We start from the raw sequence: 23,626 nt of genomic DNA on the forward strand, positions 1-23,626 counted from the left end.
ATTGTATATAATATTTGACTAAAATGCTTAAAATATTCCATTTCCCATTATGAATTTCCAAAAGAAAGTAATTAATATAGATCATTATGTTATAACTTATAACGATAACTGTTAAATATAGCCTACATAATTTGTTCGTTTCATGACAGTTTTCTTTATAAGATCGTTCAGGTGTGATATCAGGTTAATACATTTCAATTAACACGGTTTAAACTATGCTAACAACTTTGGTTAAAAAGAGCTTTTTCATACATAGATCATGTAATGATTATCTAAACCAAACATAGGGATAGATAGATTAGATAGATTACTTCTCACAATAAAATTGCGAACATGAATTATTTTTTTTTGGTAACATATTTCATGGATCATTTAATCTTTATCTTGTATTGCCAATTTAAATTGCAGATATTTACGCAAGATCGATGAGATGTGACATTTGCATATGTAAATTTTGGACTTGAATTACTACCAAATGAAAATCAAATCAGTTCTTACATAATCTCTCCACCTGCTCCACTTTATTACCTAAGTAATCAAACGAGCATTAACCAATCTTGGATAAATTGGTTATAACTACGATGATTGTAAGTGCCCCCCTCTCTCTCTCTCTCTCTCTTATGTCAATCTATCTTGAAAAATTGGGAGAGCTACACACCCAGTTATGTGTTGCAATTTCAATAGGCACTTAATTGCAATATTACAAGGTAGGAAATATAATGAAATATATATATATCAATGTGGTCAAACAAAAGGGTCCCAGTAAAACGATAAGCGCCGCATTGAATATCTATCAAATTAATACGATGCTTCACACAAGGAATTAATCAAAATATATGTGCACACATATAGACATATATATCATGCTTATGGCTATTAAAATCGTTAAGCAAGTCATATGCAAATCCACTCATACATATGGGAAACGCCAACGCAGACGTCGTACTTTTACTTTTTTCTTTGCTTCTTTTTTTTCCCTCTTTGTATAGACAAACTTTAATTTACAACCAAATCTACACACATATACATACACGTGCACGTGTATATAGAGTTGGATATATACATATATACGAAATCATGCAAAGCAAATTAAATAAAACTGACCTGAAGTGGGTAAAAGCGGTAAGGTAAAAGCAGCAAAACGAAAAACAACAATAACAAACAAGACAACATACAAAATTTTCACGGCCCCTTCGAGATGCGTTGCCATTAAGACAAATCTTAAAACAAAATAAAGCCGAAACTTAAAACCAGAGGGACAAGGTTGAAATCAGTAGATTAACGAAGTCATAATACCCTTACCCTTTTGTATCTAAAATGTAAGTGACTTTAATTTCTGTCATTGCATTGTCCACCCACGATCTTGTCTGTTTGATGTCTTCATTAGAGAGTCTGCAGGGAGTCTTCTATAAAAAATGCTGGTTAATTGCTGGTATACATCGACTCATAGACGTCTTTGATATTTTTCCCATGTAATAGCAAAAGTTAAACATCATTTACACTATCATTTACGTCTCTTCCTATCATGTTTTTTTCCATAATCATTCGTATTTACTATTCCTTACGATTGTAAGCACCTACACCTAGTGTACTCTTTCCATTGATTTTATTTCCTAGAAAATGCATTAACCTTTTGTGGTTATTCGGTTACAAAGATTCGATCATAATGAATATGCTTTTTCTACAAATTTTGCACTTTTATTATGACAAATTTTGCGTGAGTGATAGCCAAATGATGCCACAAGCAAATGAACGTTGAAGTGGCAAAACGAAAACGGAAAAAAACAAATAAATATACATGAATAGAAAAAGAAATTATGAAATTTCAAACTGTTACAACAAATCAAGCAGCTAACCAGCCAGCCAGCCAGCCAGCCAGTCCGCCAGCTAGCCAAGCAATCACAAAAACTGGGAAACAAGTTTTCTGTTCAAAGGCCTGGTGCAAGTCGATTCAGATCTTCTGCTCTAAAGACATACTGTTTTGTCTCTGCTCGAAGCATAAGATTCACTCCGTTGTCAGCGGGCAAAGCGTGAACAACACAAAGCATCGATAAAGGGAACACGAAGATTTATTATCTAAAAATGTTGCTGCTACTTCTGTCAATGGTAGGTTACACATTTTTTTTGTGTGTTGATGGGATTTTCATCAATTAATCATATTAATTATCCTTTTAGCTGGTCGGGCTGACTTTAGCTCAAAATCCAAACTATAATTATCAACGCCCGCATGTTGCATTCAATGTGGAGAGTCAAGCAAAGCTACCGGCTAAATTTGTGGTACAGACATTGGGCCCTAATAGTCGCACCTACGACGTAGAGTCGCATAGGGCGCCGACTGTTTATGAGAATCATCAAACACAAGTTGTAGCACAGCAGCAACAGATATCATATCAGCAGTCAGCACCGCAGCAACCGCAAATTATCTATAGTCAACCGCAGCAACAGCAAGTGCAACAGCAATTTGTACACCAGCAACAAGTCCAGCATCAAATTCAGCAGCATGTACAACAGCAAGTGCAACAGCAGCAGCAGTATGCCTATCAGCAACAGTTGCAAGCACCCCCGCAGCAATTGCATACCACATCCTATGCAAACCCTTTGTTGATCAACGCTGCTACCTATCAGCAACAAACTCCCACTCTAGTGTCGCCCCCGGCACCTGCCCCACCGGCGCAACCCATTAGTTATTACGCGCAACCTCAGCAATTGGTTAGCTACCAAGCTCCACCAGCGCCGCCACCACCAGCTCCTGTCTATGGCGTTGCGGTGCAGCAACAGCAGCTGCCACAGAGGCTGTATTTCAAAAACCCACAGCCATATGCTGTGGTTACGCTGCCCAATGGTCAGAAGACTCTCGATGCCGGTCATGGCTCAGGATTCGCTCCAAACGAAGTGCAATACAAACTGTTGGCTAGCACAGGTTCTCAGTCGACAGCTCCACGCGTGGGAGATCACGTCGGCCAATCACAGAGCTCTTCCTTGGATGCCTTCAAGTATAAACAAGCCGTACCCGACGATACACGTGAATATCAACGCTTTGTCAACAACTGCGCTGCGAATGGCCAGTGTCAACAGTTCAATTTGAGTCCCGGACAAATCGATCCAAGCCATCAGCAACTATTGCAGCAGGCACGTGCCAGTACCCAGCCACGCATTGAAGGCTGCACAAAGAGTGAGGCAATCTATGTTCCTGTTGGAGCACAGTTGAATAACCAAGGTCAATTGCGTCCCAAGGGCAGACGCCAATTCGAACGCAAGGAGCAACAGTTTGACAGGCATCCTTATAACTAAACAAAGCCCTAACCCACCCATTATGTTAAATAATACAAAACGAATTTATTAGTGTGTTTATTAAGTTTCAAAAAATTGTTAAACAAATTGTTAATAAAAAATATAAAAATAAACACTAACTTAAGATTTAATTAAAAGTGTTCGCCTCAAAATATGCAATGATTTACACAAACAACTTATTAACGATTGATCGTAAACATTGTTTCGCAACATTTGTTGCTATTTTTTATGTGGGCACAAACCGAAATGTTGCTCAACTTCAACGTGTTGCCCAATAAACAATTCGATGTTTGGTATCTCTTATGCTAATTAGCTAAAAAACTAAAATATATAAATCAATGACGATGAACAGAAATTATGTAACATTATATCAATATCAGGTTTGTTTGGCTAACAATAAGACAACAAGATGGGTTCAAGATAAAATTAGGTAAATAAATAAAGTTATAAACCTTTGAAAACGTAAGTCATGCAATAGATTTAATAATATTTCCATTAGCTATATTTAGAAGCTAGTTGAGAAATGATTGGAAGATGTTCTTGGCCCCAATTCAAGGGCCTAGTTGATAACCGCTCCTGTTTTTTATGCCAACTTATGTCAGCATACATAATTTTCATATACAATAAGTTCTAGTGAGCCTCAATAGCCGGCAGCTGTTGATTCTTGAGCTTAGTCAGTGTTTAGAACGCAAGTGAGACACCACATGTATATAGAAATGAATTCGTGTTGCCTACTATTTTTGGTAAATGTTTATTAACTCATAAACAAGTTTTGTTTACGATGGATGACGTGAAATGGCTAAAATTCCCCTTCTACACAGATAATGAGTGCGATGACAGTGTCGTTAGCCGCCTTGGACACTGGTTATGCCTATGAAAATCCAGTTGGAGATCAGTTAATAGAGCCCACAGTTCACCAGGTGCATCGTCCACTGAAACATCGTCTCAAGCCATCCATAAATTATTGCAATAATGAGCTGGGAAGTGGTGAAACGACGGAAAGGTATCGTGCAGCTCATCCCCCGCCGCGACGTTTCATACACCACAGGGAAGTGGTGGTAAACAGAGACTTCTTTGAGCCATCGGCCGAGAGAGTTGAGGAACTGAAACGCATTTTGCTGGAACAATAATAAAGAATCAATAAATACTTTTGGGAAATTCCACCCCAAAAATTTGTTTGTTTGTTTGCGATCTGTCATTAATTCAGTGCCCATGGCTAAGGCAATTAAACAAATTATTCCAGACATTAGCTAATACTTGGCCAAAGATAAAAAGTTGCTCCGAAACCGCATTCCAGACCAAATGGGATGCTGCCAAATTAGCCAGAAACCATTAAATTTAAAAAAGAAAACAAGTGCATTTTTTTTTTTTTTATAATAAATAAATAATTTATTTTAGCGCGCTTAACAAACAAAAAAACAAACTCATAAATCGCTCAAACCATAAAAGTAGCCGTTCTATGCATCATTCTTATACTTTTTGCTCTCTCCCGGATAGACGCTATATAAATCGTAATCGAACTGATCCCATTGCTGGTAATCTGCGCCTCGTGGCTTTGTGTTGCCTTTCTTCAGCTTGAGTGACGACTTCTTCTCTTGGGCCACATCCAGAACTGGCAACTTTTGTCGTACCTTTCGCTCGTGTGCTGTAAGAGGCTGTGGTCCACGAACTGGAGTGCTGCTCTCAAGGAATCGTGACTCGTCCATGCCCAAATCATTGCCCGGACTCATTTGGGCATCATAGAAATTGGCAAAGTTCTGCAACTGCATTGAGGCAGCCGGATGATGATCATAATAGTCGGGCATTATCAGATTGTAGTTCCCTGTCAATGTCATTGGCTGTTGGGGTCTTGGGGCATAGGCGGAACTGGATGCACTGCCGGCTCCATTCAATGGACGACTGTAGCTATAGCGGGGCAGAGCCTGACTGAGGACCAAACAACAGGTGAACAGTAACTAAGGATAATTGGGAAAATAAATTAGCACTTGAATTTTCTTTGATATTTTCTTTTACTTACGACTTTTGTATAATATTTGACAGCCATTGTATAGAAATTTTATTACGTGAATTGGTTGTTAATATTTGTTTTTGCTCTTGAAAATGTTTCACACTTTTTCTGCTTCAGTTTATTTTTTATTTTTTCCTTCTTGTGCTTGCTTGGATGTTGCGTTTAATTCGAGCTCTTAAACCTGTCTAATGTTCTGAGCATTGCGATTTTATATTTAAAGCAAGAGCGTCAAGAGCGAAAGCCGAAAGAATTTCATTTTGGAAATCCGGTTTACAAAAAACTCCGAGCCAAGCGGGCTGCTTTTGGCCAGCTGCCGTTGACTGACTGACAACCGTGGAGATGTGAGTGACACACGCAGCAAACGTCAGTGCAGGTCAGGCACAAAAACACTGAAGACTGAACCCACCAACCGGGGCTACCCATCCAAGCCAAGTCAAATTGTGTCCCGTCAAGTTCAACGCGTCAAACGGCAGCAGCAGCAGCAGCAGCGAAAAGCAGCCGCAACAACAGTCAGACAAAAGAAATGCAAATCATTTGACATTTTTCCTCAATTTGTTGTCGCCTTTCAACTATGAAACTCATTTTGACACACATTTTGTTAAAATGAAAACGGAGACAATTTGATTGAGTTGGCTTTGTTGCTGCTGCTGTGACGCAGACGATGCAATTTTTTTATTGGGCAATTAATCCAAATTAAATGTTAATAAAATTATTAATCAAGCACGCTTTGTACCACTGAACTTTTGTGTAATTAACCAGACGATTGCGAGAGAGAGAGATAGAGAGAGACAGACTGACTGACATGTTAATAAACATATTTACAAGTTGGCATATCAATCAAATGTTTGTACAATTTGGCTTTACAATCTTTGTCAGTTGGTCGCCATGGGTGGTGGATGATGCTGGTCATCCCTTTTAGTTGGTCGGTTCAATAACATTTTAAAATTGCAGATCACATTAACAAAATAATGACTACAGGCAAATCAGTTATTAACTGCATGAAAATCCCACAACAACAAAAAAAAAGTAAAACAAAAATCAAATTTTCGATCTGAGAAGAAAACGCGTATTCATATATTTTGTTTTGCGTAATCAGAATTGGATTTTGTTAATTAAATTCACATATTTCAAATATGTATAATATACACATAAGTATTTATTTATTTACAACAATATGAGAACTAAAAGCAGCTTCAAGCTGATTGAATTGTGTGTAAAAAACAAAAAAAAAAATCAACACCCAAAAGCTAAATTAAATTGGAGCACACATTGAGGTTAACTTTTTAATTAAAACTGTGTGTGTGTGTATATGTGTGAGTGTGTGTTTTAATGGGCACTTAATTTAAAGAAAGAGATACAAATACAGATAAGAAAGTATCTACAATTTTTTGTTTTTTTTTGTGAAATTTCAATTAAATTGCAAAAATACAGGAAGCTTTGCTTTAACTCTACATCTTTTTAAATGAAAGGGGCTCGACTAAGTATTGTTGAGTTAAACTCATTCAACATAAACAAAGTGAATAAGTCTATATACCAAACAAGAGTCAATCAGCATTTATGAATTTATACAAGACCATAGTCAGGATTTAAATTAGTAAGGACAGCAATTAGTAAACTGATTTTTTGTAATACATTTTCATTTGAAATTCTAAATAAGTAAAATAGAACATTACCATTAAATAAATTCAACTATATATATTATTCAAATAAATTTATACATCTGATTGTTATAATACTGGTACGCTTCTTATATATAATTACTTTAGAGTTCAGGGCTAATGACCTTTTCTACTATATAACATTTTGGGTATGTATATTATTATTACATTTTAGTATTATTACATCATATTTGGGGAAAACTTATCCCCCCGGACCTACTTAAGATAAAACTTATTTCTACTCATATCTATATTTACAATATCAATTCATTTATGTGGGAATAGGTTGAGTATCTACATCTTTCATTATAGTTACTTGTCAGTCTAATAAATCTATCTAGTACTGCTTTATTAACCCTTTCAGATCCACTGTTGCCTATAGGCAACATTTCGGTGAGGACGAACCAGGATACGTAGGACTAAAATATGGATTTTGTTCAATATTCGTGGCCATATTAATCGTAATATGCAATCAAATATTTGTTTAGTCTTCCCATTGTAATTTCAGTCCTGAAATGGTTAAGAACAAAAATTTTGAGATTTTCATTCTAGATTGAATGAATTTTTTGAAAAAATTTATCCGTCTAGGGGCCCTGTTTTGACCTCCTTTGCTTATATCTGGCTACGCTCTTGTATGCAAGAAAAGTAAACAAATTGTTGTGATCTTGCCCATTTCTGGTAAATACAGGATAAATACTTTAAAGGATTAAGTTTCTCAGCCTTTTATAAAACAATTTATTGTAACAACTAACAAATAGCTGTCATAAAAACCATGAATTGAAATGACTAATGTTCGGGTCAAAGTATAAAACAACTATTCTGTGCAACCAAAGTTGTTTTTTTTCTGGTTCTATTTAAATTTTAGGGTCTTTTGGCCTCACTAATTTATACTAAAGTACTTTTGTGCATAAACGCCAAAAGAAAGTAAATTAAATTCTCTATCAAATAATACATTTTTCATTAAAATTGAATAAAAATTGCATCGTTCTTAGAAAGATATTTTTAAGCTATCTAATTTGCACTTTTAGCCACCTCTAAAGAGCTTCAAAATAAGAGCTCCATCCATGTAATGTAGATTCAAATAAGAACAATGTAGGTATTCAATTCAAGATATATTTCCTTTTTATTGTGATATTTAAGAAGTGATTTTAAATTTAAGTTAAACAACAAAATTAGTAGTAAGAGATTGCCTATCAAATACCCCAAGCTACGCTCAAATTCACATCCATTTGTCAATTTTTTAACAAATCTTCGGCAATTTTTCAAGCTTAGTCACTAACATTCTTTGGGAGTTTCCCAAAAAAAGAAGATATATATGTATGTTTACCTGAAAAGTAAACTCGTCTCAAAATGTTGTCTATGTGTAGTGACTTTTGCTTTTGACCATTTCATAGCTTTATCTAGAACAAAAAATTTGAGTTATAAATGGGTTGCTTTCGCTTTGTTTTTACCCCACCCTAAAAAAAAAAACGAAAAAATAATTTGCATGTCCCAAAATGTTTTTCGATTTGTTAAATATATAAAAATCAACATCACACGCATTTAAAAGGCATAAATAAGTTTTAGTGTCTCGGAGGGGAAACCCGTTGTCATTGATTGCTACTGGTCCCTGCCCTTATCCCCCCTGTTGATAATAACAACTTTATTCAGGAACCTAACAAAGTCTCTCTGAATTTTTGTTATATGCAATGTAAATATTTACTTACAATATATTTTAAAACAACTCCGGGCAATATGTTCGTATACACACAAAGTCCAGATTGATTCGAATTTGCTTTGTTTTAAGCACTTACAATTCATTTGTATAATTTTTCTGATTTGCTTTTTTCTTTCTCCTGGGTTTCGTGTAAATTGGCCCGTTTTGTTTTGTTTTGTTGTTGTTTTTTTTCGAAAAAGTTTTTATTGTTTTTTTATTATTACGCGCATGTTTTTGAGATCAAAGACATGCTTTAGCAAACAAATACATATATATTATATATGTATATACATGTATTTTTTTTGTATGTAAAACATTTTCGCTGGGAATTTACGTCGGAACAGACAGCTCAGAATAAAATGCAAAAAAAAAAAGGAAAAAATTACATTTTACACATTTTGCTTAACGTAAATTTCAATTATTTAGCAGAGGGTTCAAAAACAAACTGTTTCAAACTGTTTGCTTGCTAACAACTATTTGCCAAGCTCTGGCCAAAAAGCCTCAAAGCAACGTGCCTCAAAATCGAACCGCAACATTACTTGCACGCCAGACACAATCCAGCTGCTGGAGGTCCCTATGCGGTTGTCTCCTTGATGCCACCACCTCACATCCCTCTCCCTCTTCCCCTACCCACAGAGACTGAGCGCATTATTATCGAATCAATATCCATGCGAAAGCAAATGCAAATCTCATCAAATTTAATATGCACATTGACCACAATAAACCCAGACGCACCATTTGACAATCTTCGAGAGTTCGAGTTCGAGTCTGGGGCCCATATTTAACAATTAAACCACAAATTTTGAATTATTATTGTAAGCATATAGAGTTTGGGGGTGAAAATAGATGTATATATTACTCTTGTTGGTCAAAATCTATAATTTCTAAATTGATATTAATTGGTAAAATATTTTTCTCTGTTCTCTCTTGTCTCTTATTGCATGGCATAGACTTGTTTATGGACATACAAAGGCTTTCTGGTGATGCAGCTCCAAAAGATGGCCTTCAAAAAGGATATTTGCATTTCGAAATACATGCGCCAAGCCAGCAATTGATTCTGATTAAACGTCGACATAACATGCTGAATAACTAGTCCATTCGCGATGACATTTGATAGAACAATTACCACATAGAGACACAGGAAGGAAATTATCAAAATACGTTCTCCAAGTGGTTTTTCAGATTCTGAATCCCAGCGACTCCATGCAATCACCACTAAGGCAGTCAGTGGCAGAGCAGCGAATAACATATATCCATCCAGTTTGTAGCTCAGGTGAAAGGTGGCAAGGTAGTTTGGATTGAAGAAATACGATTCTACCGTTAAGGTAATATGCATTTTCGGATGAATCAGAGCCAACACAAGAATTATGTAGAGTAATACACCTGCAAATCCATGACGAGCTGATAGTGCCATCTGGAATAAAGAATTCGAAATTTATGCAATGAAAAATATAGTGATCTTCGATAAAAAGCATCATCAAGTGATAATTTCCTCCTAACCGAATTACTTAGCTATGGACTTTTTATATGTGTAATCTACCAGGTAAATTACTTTATTCCTGCTGCTTAAGATGTGAAAGTTTGGATTGAGTGCCAAAACGGCGGATTTACTCCCCGTACTGGTTCCCAGAATCAGCCGACTTAAACATTCAAAAAAAAAATGTTAGGGATTGTTTAGAAAGACAAGTTTACAACTCAGGAAATCGTTCCATATCTTAAGGAACTCAACTTATTACCTGGTAAAGCATTTCGCTTAAGTATAGGCTAAAATATTCAGACTCCCCAACAATCCCCAGCATGGTAAAGGTTAAGGGCCCGTTTCAGTTTCATACACACACATAGAACTTCTTAAAACCTCTGACACTATGTAGACTAAGTTTTAATAAAATGTTACCAGTTTTATCTTTGAAATATGAAGAGTAATGTTAAATTTTTGTAAGTGCTAGATTTTTTAGTAACATTTTTTTAAATTACTTTCTAAATTCACCAAATAATCGATTTTAATATTCATAAGTTTCATTGAGCAATACTTTCTTTGACTAACCTTTAAGATTCAATTAAGAGAACAGAAGGATGTCTATGTCCCTTATTCTCAAGAGCCTCCATTTCTCTTAATTCCTTCCTGCTTACGTATATAATCATTGAATATTTCAGTGAGTGGCAAATACAAATTTATATGCCGTAAAGCAATAGCCATTCACGGATGAGAGTTAAAACTTAATATTGGATTCTATAAATTGGTTGCTTCATGGACCAAAAAATAGTTTAATTAGGGGAATACTTGGTCCCATAAAAACTGTCAAAGATTTATTGTCTAAAATCAGGCAAATGAAATTTATGGCTATACTTAAAGGCAATTCTTTTGCCAGTTATTTAAGATTCTTGGTAACTTTTTTGGCATGATACTCGTTTGAAGCTGCATGTAAGATGCTTTCCTTGCAACATACTGAAGATTTGGGCTGCACTTACAGTTAATATAATTTGCTTTTACTTCCATCAGGTTGTTGTATGCCATTTTTTAAGCCCTTAATTAACAGAAAGGCAGAGAGAGGGAAGGGGGCGTATGGACTTACGCACAGAAACATCTTGTTGTGTGGGTCATTAGTGCAAACGAGCGTTGCATTGGGGGCAGCTGTTGGCCCGCCTGCTTAATTGTCGTTAATTACTTGCATTTCATCGATGCCTTTTAATCTTCACTTGTGCTTGCAACGGTCTTGCCCGAAAAAGGTGAGGCAATAAAAATCCAAGTGGCAAAGAAGAATAGGCTGCAAGCAGCAGCAGCAACATCAACAATAACAACAACTGAAGTATAATTAATTGCATATTTTCACAACAGCTTGCAACAGACTTTGATGTCAGGCAGAGAGGTTGAAATGGCCAAAAGCAAACAACAATCGAAATGAAAGTGCCAATGACAATTACAGGCTTTGCCTGTCGATCTGACGCTGATGTAATGGAAAATATTTAATCCAAATCTTATGGAAATTGCAAAGGCATCAAATAAATCAAAGCAAAAGGCCAGTTAATGGCAAAATGATTAAGCGAAAGTTGCACAATTCTCAAAATCAAAATTCGTATGCCTTTGTGTGTGTGTGTGTGTGTGTGTGTGTGTGTGTGTGTGTGTGTGTGTGTGTATGTGGACCGCCTGTTGACAGCGATAAATCAGCAAATATAATGAGTCAAAGTTATTGTTCAACAAGGCTCATTAATCACCATGCATATCAAATTAAGAGTACATTATTCCAATTCCACAGATTTGCATACACATAAAGACGCCGAAATGCATGTGTGTGTGTGTGTGTGTGTCTGTCTTTAACGCGTTGCATACTTTGAGGCGGCATGTTCATTAGAGTCACATTTTAACCCGGTGGCAGGGCCATGCGATTTTCTGTTTACCCGTACGCTAATTGCAAATGCCAATCAGGGCGTTGCCCGGACCAACTCTCCCCCCACCCCATAGAAGACAAAGCCAACCAACAACCAACTTGGCCTCAAGTTGAGATGCAAGATGCTTGCCAGTCTGGCTGCTCTCGTATGGGGCGGATTGGGTTGAGCTGCCTCTGATTGCTCCAATTGCCAAGCGCCCAAGCACGCACGAGTGCCTTATACAAAGTTAAAACTAAACAAGTCTTGTCCGCATCTGAGTGAGGAGCAGCAACGATACGATGGGACAACAACTGTCAACGCACAAAGACAACCAAGCTCTGATACATACATATAACGAAACGGTTAATTTAGACTATGACAACAGAAAAACAACAACAAACGAAACGGCAGTTCAAAAGCCGTCAACGCCAAATGAGAAAGCAAAAGGATGCCGGTTGAGTCTCGTAGCTTTCTGCAAGGCTCTTTTCTCTGCCATTTGCATGGGGTTTGTGCTATGCCATTCACGGGATCTGCAATTATTTCACTTTCTTGGTGTGTGGGGGGGGGGAGCGTTTAATGCTAGATTGCCTCACTCTATCTCCCTTTCGTCATATAAAACATTTTTTAATGCTTTTATACGTACACACTCGCAGGAGAAGTACAGTCGTTTGCTTTAAGAAATGCTGGCAATTGTTTAAAATTTAATTAGCAACGCTCTCTGATTATGCCAACATTTTCGAGCAGTGTGCATGAAATTAGAGTTGGCTTTTCCGTCGAATTGAAGGCCATAAAAATGGCAACAAAATTGCAAATGATACAATACAACAGCAACAACAACAACAACAACCGAAAGAAGAGGTATACAATAAACTACATACATAATATATACTTACAATCTTTATAAATAAGTGGGTCTAACCAAGAGACCAAATTTCCAGCTGGGATATTGCAGTAATTTTCTCAAACGTAAATTTAAACAAGAAAAAACTAACTTTATATAATTGGATGGTATTTTTCGTGCTTAGTTCAAATATGTATGTATCCAGTGGAAAATGTAATGAAAGTGATTTGAAAACTGTGATGATGTGTTTCTATGAGAAATCAAACTAGACGTATAAAGCTCAAACCCCTTTGTTCTCTAGGGGTATTCGATTTTCTAATCCAAGGCTTGCTGCGATCGAGTCGTCTGCTCCATTGAGGCAAACAATGGCCAACACTTCAGCACCTCCACCAAACATCACTCCACATATATGTAGCTATGTTATTATACATAGTTGTAGTAGTAGTAGTATATACTCGTACTTTTTTGTAGATTTTTCATTTATTGTTTTCTTGTTTTTTTTTTGTTTATTGTTAACACACAAAAATACGACGACGAAACAATTTGCGGCCAGCCAGCTAAGTCGTCAACACATTCACACTCAATGTGAAGTGTTTGAGTATTCTTTTCATTATGTGTGTGTGTGTGTGTGTGGTGTTTCATATATTTTTAGAATTTTGTTTGTAGTTTGCATGTTTTGTCAACATACTTTTTTATGTAAAAGTTTCTGATGAAAGCTATGAAAACTGAAAGAACAAGATGTGGCACAAGGAATGACAGATAAGACACATTTTCTGACAGTCGCTTTTTGTTTTATATTCCAGCTCTTTGGTGGCAAGTTGTAAATGAAATATTCTGTTCTTTATTCTGTTGATTATCCATCAACAGTTTATGTTTTTACTAACTCGATGAACTAATTCGTTATATGTAACATTTATACTTCATATAAACAGCTTAAACAAATTTTGAGAAATAGTTTTAGAATTGAAATTAAAAGAAAATCTCAAATTTTAATATTTTAACCAAAAAACTTTTGATCTTTAAAAAAGGATTTTAAAGTCAAAGAACATTTACAAATGCCTGGAATGCTATTTAATTTAATTCACTTCAACTTCTGTAAAATTTATTATTTAGTTACTGCCAAAAATTACTTAATTTATTTTCAAATTCAATAAGAGTTTATAAATGCTTTAATTAAAATGAGAAAATATTTGTTTGTATCAAGCTTGGCCATTAAACGATTTAACGTTCAATGAATCGATCGTTAAATATTTATATAAACGTTTTTTGGGGGGAATCCAAACAGAAGGTGTTAATCTGGCTTATCACTTGGAGGACTTGTTGATCCGGATTGTTGTATAATATATGTATTTAATATTACAACTTGATCAATATGGTGGCATACATTCTTTGCATATCATTGTATTTAATTAGAAATCAAATTCGAACATATCCACGAGTTTAGTCGAGCCTCATAAATCTATTTTATTCTGCATTGAAGCGCCAGATGTTCTCCTTAGGGAGTATAGCGAAAAAAGGATAAGGAGAGGAATCCATTTTGTAGTGATTCTGAAATTTTTAGTGCCTCAATTTCAGTGTAAAGTGCTGGCAAGAGCGATGAGCATTGAAAATGGATGTTTCTAGTATCTGTTATATGGGCAGCCAAAAAGTATGCTACAGTTCCTTGCTGTCTATGCAAGCATCTTTTATTAATCATTATGCCAGGCAGTTTAATTAAAAACTTAGCTTAACCGACAGCCGCCTTTAGAGCTGTTGCACTCAGCAATGGCGTTGTGCCACAACAGCCGATGTCCCACGAGCAGGAGGAGGGGGAGGAGGTTGCTGTTGCATTCGATGGTTTGCTGCAACAGGGAATGCAAGCTGCTGCTACTCCTTCTGGAACTGCTTCCGTTGCATTTACTTGGGATGAGCTAATTAAAATGCATTGTTTAATGCAAATAATGGATTATACATATAGAAGTATATATATATATATATATAGACGGTAGTTTCAAGTGTTTACTTACGCCAACAGTTGAGTGCCTTCTGCGGGGGCATAGGCAGAATATTCAACGTTTGGCGCCGGCAAGGCTATTGCAGGCGGCGCCTTAACGATTTTTGGCTCTGTTTGTGGATATTGTTGTTGAGCCTGAATTGGCTTTGGCAGACTCAATGGCTGTTGTTGTTGTTGTAGATGCACATTGACGCCATTGAACCCTGGCAATATTTGAGGTTGTTGACTCACCAACCTTACAGGCTGTGGGCTTTCATAAACAAAAAAGTGTTGCCGTTGCTGCTGCTGCTGTCGCTGAGGTTGCTGAAATTGCTGTTGCTGCGGCTGCTGTGGTTGATTCGTCGGCGTTTGCCAATTTGGCACAGTTTGGCCCAACAAATTGTACAACAATGGCGCCAAAGTTTCGCTCCCTGTGATTTGTTTCAGCTGCTGATGCAACTGAGCTGGCTCAATAATTTGTATTGGTGCCCGCTGAACATCCACCGCAGTTTTCCCATTTCGACCTGCTGAACCTCTTTGTATATGGGTTGTGTATACCAAACTGAAAGTAAATAAATGCATAGTTTGCTCAATAGATTGACCTGCTTGCCTCCAGCCTTCCAGCGACCTACTTTGTCAACGGCTGTTCAAACAACTGAGCCTCAGCCAAGCACACAGCAAACCACATCAAATTCAGTAAACTTTGCAAATCAACAGACATATTCATTTATAAATAAGTTAGTTAAATTGCTAACGTTTCTATAGGGAGTACCTCCGTCTACACGGAACTCCGAATATGAACTAAAAGTTTAAAAAGAACAGCACACTCACAATAAGCCGCCTTTTCGATAAGCCATTCATAAACGTCAAGATTATCTACTGACAATTAATTAGTATAGGTAATGCAGGTGTCTGTGTGTGTGTGTGTGTTTGTGTGTGTGAGTCTCTCTGTGTGTGTGTTTGTTTCGGCAATTTAATTATTGTTTTTGTTTTTATTTCAGAGATTCATTTGTTATTTTAGTTAATTATTTATTCACATAATTATGCAAATATTATTAAGTGTGAACAATTGAATATGCATGATTTGAGCTACAAATACAAATACAATAAACGCTATACATAATATTTAATTAATGCTTATAATTTCTCTTGTTATTTTATTATTTTCAAAAAAATGAAGCGATCTAGAAAACGTTTTAGAGTTATTGTGTAAAATTATTTCATTTTGAATGTGGCAAATTAAACCAAATTTATCATTACAAATATAGCTGACAGGAACAAGTAGATTTCTATCATTCAGTATATCATATGGATTTCATTTACAACAATAATTTATATAATAATTATTGTATAGTTACCTTTTAAATAAAACAAAAGCTGACTTAAGATCTTTTCCCGCTTCATATCTATCTACAAAAAACTTCGAAAATGAACAGAAGCTGAAAGATTGAGGATAGACCTTTTAGTCATCGATGATATTCTCAGAAAAGCCATCTGTTTGTAACTATTATCATTAGTTTTAGTTTCCTCAAAATGTGGTTTAAGATTTTCTTTGGTTTTAAATAGATTTTTAACAAAACATGTTTTTAATAAATGTAAATTGCTTCAACCCTTTCAATTGAAGTTTGCAGATTTATAAAATATTTAACCAAGTTTGAGGTAATCGTTCTCAGGTCAACACTTAACTCTCCCTTTCCTTTTCCCACTCTCTCTTTCTCTCTCTCTCTGCATAATTTCTTTTTTTTCTATTACTCCCACTCTTTTAACAGCAATCCCTTTATCATAGGTCTGCGCTTTTGGCTCGACCACGAAAGTCATGAAATTTAGTGTTGGCGGCATAATTAGACCATCAATTGCGGAACACTCATGACAGTCATGAATGGGCCATTGTGTGTGTGTGGGGTAGAAAACCGCAGAGTTAGATGGCATACACTCACCCACAGCCACACAGCCACACCACATGAACACACACTCACACACATCACATCACATTCAGTGGTTGGAGTATAAAGTAAGTAATATGGCCCAAAAGCATAAACTCATCAGCGTCGGAAATGCTGACAGCGGGAGGACAGCAACAAAGATGGCGAAAACTAAAAGCCAACACAAGGACGAACAAAGCTAACGATGGCCGAGGATTGTTGCTCACAGCTTTCGTATAGAACAACAACTACAACAACTACAACAACTACAACAACTACAACAACAACAATACTACACAACATAAACAGAAAGCGCCATTTTGAATGGCAAAATGCAAAAGCTACAAATGCTACTTTTGTTCCTCATAAATATTCACTTTTGTATATACACACACACACACATACATACATCTACATTTGGTTAAGGATTTTGTTAGGGTCTGAGTGGGAAAAAGAGAGAGAGAGAGATCGAGAGAGTTTTGTAGCCTGTTGGTCGCTTTCATTTTCAGTTTTAGGCAAAAGGCGCAATAGTGTGAAAATGTTGAGTATTTTTATGACCATTTTTTGGTGACTAGCAACAACAACAACAAGCAACAAGCTGGCCAACACAACCAAGCAGAGTGTGAAAGTTAAGCACATAAATTACATGCGAATTTTTGAAATTCGGGCGAGAGAAATTAAAAGCACATTGCCAGAACCAAAAAAACCCAAAAATAAAAAAAAAACACTTAATATATGGCAACCGCTCGCTTGGGAGAGCTCGAGTGTGTGAAGTGCATCGGTAGAGCAGAACTAGAGGCAGAATGGTGGCAGAGCGGCAGCGCTTTTTAGTAAAATTACACGCTCTAATCCACAACTTTTGAGTGGGCCGAAAAAAAAGAAAGAAAGAATCCAAATAGAAGATGGAAAACCCATCACATATAGAGATGAAAGGCGACATTTCAGCAAGCAGTGCCTAGGGCTTTTCAAGGGCTGCAAGAATTTGCCAGACAGCGGCAAAGACCTAAACGCAAAACAAGCAAAGGATATACTCTTCATACACTCATACACGCATCTACATACACAGATGCACACAGACAAGCTAGCCTGAAAGTATGCAAAACATAATTCATGCTGATGGAATACATATGCACATGTAAGTGTGTGTGAAGCGGAGTTAGGGAGAAAGGGCTGGTAGTAGTATGAGTAAGAGTTGGCAGCCAGGGCTAAAATCATATGCATCACGTGATTAAACGCGTCATGCATGAAAATGTAAAATATTGTGCAACCATATACATACATACACATACTATACACACACACAGAGCAGTCTCCCCACAATGGAGGCAGACACGACGGGAAGAGGGGAAGAGAAAGAAAGGAAAAAAAATTAGACACCGCACGTCATGTTTACTTGACTTGACTGGCAAAGCCGGGTTGGAAAAACTCAGCTTGCTCGTGACCAACAAACACAAGCAAACAAAACGCCTCGCTTACAAATTTTCCACAATTTTTTCTCATTTAAATGGAAGAAGAAATTGTGAGTTAGTGAGTAAGTGAGTGAGTGAGTGAATGAATGACGGAGCAACCAACGCTGCTGCCACTGACTGAGATGAATCTGGGCAGCACGTGCTGAGACATTGCCAGACGATAGCTTGAACCTTGGCTAGTTATATGGAGTTTGCTTGCTTGTTCGATGTACATACATATGTCTGGTTTGCTTTTGGTCTCTAAATTAAATGGTAAAGAATGCTATGCTATAATCTATTTCAACTCCTTATAAGACAGGATCAAAAGTCAAACAGAAAAATGAACAATAGCTTGTTGAAGAACTGCTAAAAGATACAAATACAATTGACTTTATTTCCCATGGTTAACAGTGAATTCTGATCAAAATTTAAGGCACTAACTGGTTTGTTGTTGGTCTAAAATAAATGTTTTCAAACCAATTTGATTATATTTGCTGATGCCTTCAAAGACTTTAAACTTTACATGGTGATATGAAAATGCAACTTTAATACGCATACGTCACGTTGGCCGCTCAGTTTCTAAAGTTTTCCTTTGTTCTTTACTCCCTACTGAGCGGCATATGTATGTGGTCCTGTACAAAGGGCCAAAAGGAAATATAACTTTTAGCATACTTGGCGAAAATTTATTACTGCAATTTGTATGTATATACATATATATATATATATCATTTAGCATAGCACCGCGGAAATTATGTCAGGCATAGCGGCTAAAAGTTTAAGTTTAACTACTTTTCTATGACTTTTTGTCTATTTTCTTGAGCAAAAGAATATGGCATAAAAAAAGTGAGTACACACAAAGCCAAAGAAAAACTTTCTTCATTTGATGTGCACACTTTGTCGCAGTTGATTATTTTTTTGCACTATTTTTTTTTTGTTCTGCCTACAAAATGTGACAAATTCTAGTCTTTTACGGCATATATATATATCTTCTATCTCATTCTCTCTGTGTCTTGCCTCTTGCCATGCGTGACACATATTTAATTTCTTTTTAGCATAGTTTTAGAGCACAGCGCAGTGGAGCCAAATTATGGCAAACACGTCGTATGCTCTTGGAGATAAAAAAAAAAAGGAAAAAAAGACAAAGCGAAGAAAAAAAAACCTATGTTGCTCACAAAGGACTGAGACATGTTGACGCAAACTACTTAGGTATTGGGGACAGAGTCCTGTGTAGAAGCAGCAGCAGCAGCGGCAGCAGCTCTTCATTAGTGCTTGCATTGAAATTTAGCATTGCATTACTTAAAGAGACCAACCGACTGGCCACTCCCCAGTGACTGGCAATGGGGGGGAAAAAAAAAGGAAACTTTACTTTTGCTGCAAATCAGCGAAAGCGCCAACAAACTATTAAAAACTTTACAACAAGAAAAACTTTTAGCAGGACCAAGACTTACTCCGGCTTCTACTGCCAGTGGCATCCATATCTGACGAGTGCCAAAAAGCAAAAGTTTTTCCTTGGCTGCCGTTGCATACAATGTTTGTGCTGATTGCACAGCACAGCACAGCAAATAGCTTTTGATTTCACAAATCAAAACTTTCTTGTGCGGCATGCACGTGATTTATGCCTGCAGCAGGAGGACCAAGATGGGGCAGGAGAACCAGATGCAGAAGTAAAAGCCCGACGATCGCCGGCGACATGCACGAGCGAATCGTAGTACGAAAAAAGAGAAGAAAAAAACAAACTTGACTTGGTCCAGCTTAAGAAGATGTGAATCCAACAAAGAAAAATTCAACAAAGTTGCCATTTTCTTCGTTGGGCTTAATGCACATTTAGATTTCGTTCAACGTGGCGCATTTTAATGGCAGCTCATCAGGATCTCTGATGGTCGTCTTCTTCAATGAAAAGTTTCTAATGAAACTCTCGGTATTCTTAACACTTTCGTCTAATTGCCACACACTTACAACTTACAACTGCTGCTGCGTTTCGCCCACATTACAACTTCATACAAATGAAAATTACATTACACGAGCTTCTTATGGGCCATGAAGCAGGTGCAAGAAGACCAAAACTAACATTTATGTTTCTTCATAAATAACATCAAAATAATAGCTAACTGCTTCACAGGAGAATTCTTGCTAATAAAGTGCCTAAAAACAACAACAACAACTAACAAAATAACAACACAAAACTTACCGCTGCATTTAACAATCTGGCGCCCACCAAAAAAGTTGCCAGTTCTGTGGTGTAATGTGGTGGCGCCCTGCATCCAGCTTAGAGGTAAATGCAGCATAGTTAACGATTTAGAAACCCACTCTAAAATAAAGGTAAGACAACTAAGAGATACCCTTTACCATATGCTACAAAAGGCACTTTTGGTTTACTTACAGAATGACAAATAACTAAATGAAGAATTTCCAAGTAATTTTTACATACATAATTTATTAATTAAAGTGAACAGTAGGAGTTATGTAAATATATACCCCAATTACTACCCTTTGCTAATGCGGATACATGAAAAGTTTTTAGTGTTGCATACTTATCAGGTGGCAGCGTAGTTAGCTTGAAAATGTAGGCTAATTAGTTGGGTTTAAGCGCGGCTTATGTGTGCCACTTAATGGGGCTTGCAACAGCAGCAGCAGCAGCAACAACAGCAACAATCCGCTTGCTATATAAATAGTTGCCTCCCTTGACCAAATGCTTGTCTTCCAACCACAAAATGGTTAGCATACTTTCGGGCGGACAAGCATTAAATGTATGTAATTGCAGTTGTTGTTGTTGTTGTTGTTACTAGATATAAAACGAAAAACTCTTACCAAAAACATTTTTGAGGGTGGCAACTTTAAAATTAACGAACAGACAACACAAATTGCCACTGGGCCACAAAACATGTGGCCATTGTTATTGTTGTTGTTGTTGTTGTTGTTGCTGTTGCTATTTTCCCCTTCTATCCAACTGCCAATTCTTTCTTCCCCTTCATCAGACACTTTCCTCTCTTGTCTTTTTTGCTCATCTGCTTGTCATGTCATTGAAGCGTAAGTGAGACATTTGCGACGCTTGTTTAATTAAAATAAATTTTAATTTAATCAAAAACTCCCTTTGTGGGCATAAATGTGTGTGTGTGTGTGCGTGCAACAACAACAACAGCAACTAACACCGTTTGGTATTTTACATTAAAATTGTTGGCATAGTTTTTCAATGGCTTTTTGTTTAAGTTGCCCTAGCAACAACTGTCACATGCTTTAAAATTCCAACAAACTGAAAGTTTGCAACATGTTAGAGTATTTACCTTTATTAAGATAGAAAGAGAGAGGGAACGAAAGAGAGAGAGAGAGAGAGAGACAGACAAAGAGCTCTGATATTCAGGTGTCACAGAAGGGCACTTAATTAAATCATTTCACTTAACATTCTTATGTAGTTTCTTATTTAAGAAAATTGACAAATTTTTCAACATCACCGAAATTGTTTTTGTTAAACTTTTGTTTTAATGTTTTTTAAATTGAATTAATGAGTAAATCATTAATGGCATTAAGTAAGATCTCACTTACTTTGCAATTTTAAATTGTGACTAGTTTAATTTGATTTGTTTCCATCCGCTCAGCACCTTTAAAAGTAATTTTTACCAACGATTTTTGGTGTTTGGAAGCCAAAATTAATTGCCATTAAATTAAAATTATGTACATATATTTCACAGGACGAATTCAGAGAACATTTTAGGTGGAAATTGGACGAAACTGGTTGATTTTCAGATTTAATTAATTCATTAATTTTTGGAGTGGACTCTATCTCAGCTCTACCTCGTGGATACGCCCAAGGACAATAAACATATCTATGTAATTTATGTATATATTAGTTTGTAAGCTAAATTCTATCCTTAGATTTAATGGCTATAGTTTTCAATCCTATCATTTACTATATTCATTTTTGTTGGGCAAATTAAGCAAATTTTATTTTTTTGAACCAACCAATTAAATGTTTTGGCTTAAAAGAAAAGTTTTTAATTTAATTTAAATGTTTATTTCATCCTTTTTTTTTAGAAACTGCCGCGAGTAGTTGGCCCAGCTATGTGAGTGTTTCTGTGTGTGTGTGTGGGTGTAAGGATTGTTTCAATTTACTTTGTCGAGCAGGCAGAGCGGGTTTGATTCGATTTAGAAAACGATATCCTGTTGTTGACTGAAAGGCACAGACTCCATATACATATGACTATTTGGCCCGTACACTAATTGCCAATAACAAAAAAAAAAAACACCATAAATGCAATTAAAGTTTTAACCCCTGCCCACACCCCACGATGCAGCCGGCAAACAAATGTTATAACAATTAAAAAGGAAAAGCCATACATACATACATACACACGCACATATGTATGTACATATGTATGTTCGTACATATATTTCATCATCCAAAAACGAAAAATTGAAGAGAAAAAGCGCAGCGAGGCCATGAAAAATGCATATTTGGGTTTAACCGAAAAATAAACAAGGCAAAGGCATTGCTGCAGTCGACAGAGGTTGTTTCTTTTTTGTTCCCTCTTTTTTTTTGATGCACTGTACACTTTTATTTTGAGCTCGCGCGCGCTGAGCTGAAAAGTATGCAACAATAAATTTCACCACGACGCACGCTTTTCATTTATTTTGCCGCCTGGCATGCAAAGCCTTTCCTCTATCGTCCCTTGTCTCACCCAACCAACACAAGAGAGAGAGAAATGCAAATAAATTGTTGCAAAACTAAAAAACCGCTTTGCCTGCCAATTTTCTATCAATTGTTCTTTTATGTGGCCAATTCTTGAACGGAACTTGGACTGAACTGGGGCCATTTTGACTTTATTGCCGCCTGACCATAAATCTGTTTAGCCGCTCTCTTTTCTATATTTTTGGGCCAGGCATAAAAGTTTTTATTATTTTTGTTGGTCCGAAATTGATTTTATTATTGGGCAGGCAATCTGTTGAGCCTATTGAGCTCCTGTTAGTTAACAGGACGTTTGTACTGTACACCCAGAAGCAATTGACAAATTCAATTACCTTTTTTGCCAACTCTTATTCTCCAATCCAAATCAGCTAACGAACTCTACTTTCCCCATGCCTGCTGCACCTGCATTTTATGGCTGTCAATTGCAATTGCAACTGACTCTGCTCTGCTCTGGTCTCTTTTGGTCTGGGCAATCTCTAAACTCTTCTACTATATGACTATGACATCGACCGAGTCAAGTGCATTTTTAGATGCACTTTATAAATTTGCATTTTGCATTTGCCGCTTGAGTTTCTTTTGCCGTTTTCATGCAACATTTTTCATCTATATATACATACATACATTTAGACATATATATTTTTGAGATAAATTTCATTTTTGATTTACCTATGAACTCATCGAGGCATGGAAACTAGTTGTGGTTGTGTGGTGGCTATAGGATGGCAGTTGGAGAAACCTTTGAA

The 23,626-nt window shown here is 36.5% G+C and overlaps 5 protein-coding genes across 5 annotated transcripts; 2 read left to right on the top strand and 3 right to left on the bottom strand.

The window, feature by feature from the left end:
• The first annotated feature begins 2,082 nt into the window (after positions 1-2,082).
• Positions 2,083-3,293, top strand: LOC6650492. The gene is made up of 3 exons (XM_002073669.3): positions 2,083-2,106; positions 2,176-2,367; positions 2,512-3,293. The coding sequence occupies exons 1-3, from the start codon at positions 2,083-2,085 to the stop codon at positions 3,289-3,291; spliced, it is 996 nt and encodes a 331-aa protein (XP_002073705.2). The 3' UTR covers positions 3,292-3,293.
• Positions 3,294-4,115: 822 nt separating this feature from the next.
• LOC6650927 lies at positions 4,116-4,421 on the top strand. Its single transcript, XM_002073670.1, has one exon. It carries the CDS (start codon positions 4,116-4,118, stop codon positions 4,419-4,421), a length of 306 nt encoding a protein of 101 aa, XP_002073706.1.
• Positions 4,422-4,695: 274 nt separating this feature from the next.
• On the bottom strand, positions 4,696-5,335 carry LOC6650928. The gene is made up of 2 exons (XM_002073671.2): positions 5,309-5,335; positions 4,696-5,246 (listed from the first exon to the last, which is right to left on the bottom strand). The coding sequence occupies exons 1-2, from the start codon at positions 5,333-5,335 to the stop codon at positions 4,749-4,751; spliced, it is 525 nt and encodes a 174-aa protein (XP_002073707.1). The 3' UTR covers positions 4,696-4,748.
• Positions 5,336-9,482: 4,147 nt separating this feature from the next.
• LOC6650929 lies at positions 9,483-13,128 on the bottom strand. The gene is made up of 2 exons (XM_002073672.4): positions 12,913-13,128; positions 9,483-10,067 (listed from the first exon to the last, which is right to left on the bottom strand). Exon 2 carries the CDS (start codon positions 10,065-10,067, stop codon positions 9,588-9,590), a length of 480 nt encoding a protein of 159 aa, XP_002073708.1. The 5' UTR covers positions 12,913-13,128; the 3' UTR covers positions 9,483-9,587.
• Positions 13,129-14,544: 1,416 nt separating this feature from the next.
• On the bottom strand, positions 14,545-15,553 carry LOC6650930 (RNA polymerase II degradation factor 1). The gene is made up of 3 exons (XM_023180785.1): positions 15,465-15,553; positions 14,867-15,394; positions 14,545-14,770 (listed from the first exon to the last, which is right to left on the bottom strand). Exons 1-3 carry the CDS (start codon positions 15,551-15,553, stop codon positions 14,587-14,589), a joined length of 801 nt encoding a protein of 266 aa, XP_023036553.1. The 3' UTR covers positions 14,545-14,586.
• Between the last annotated feature and the right edge of the window lie 8,073 nt (positions 15,554-23,626).

Source organism: Drosophila willistoni, chromosome 3R, assembly GCF_018902025.1.
Source record: "Drosophila willistoni isolate 14030-0811.24 chromosome 3R, UCI_dwil_1.1, whole genome shotgun sequence".
NCBI lineage: Eukaryota > Metazoa > Arthropoda > Insecta > Diptera > Drosophilidae > Drosophila > Drosophila willistoni.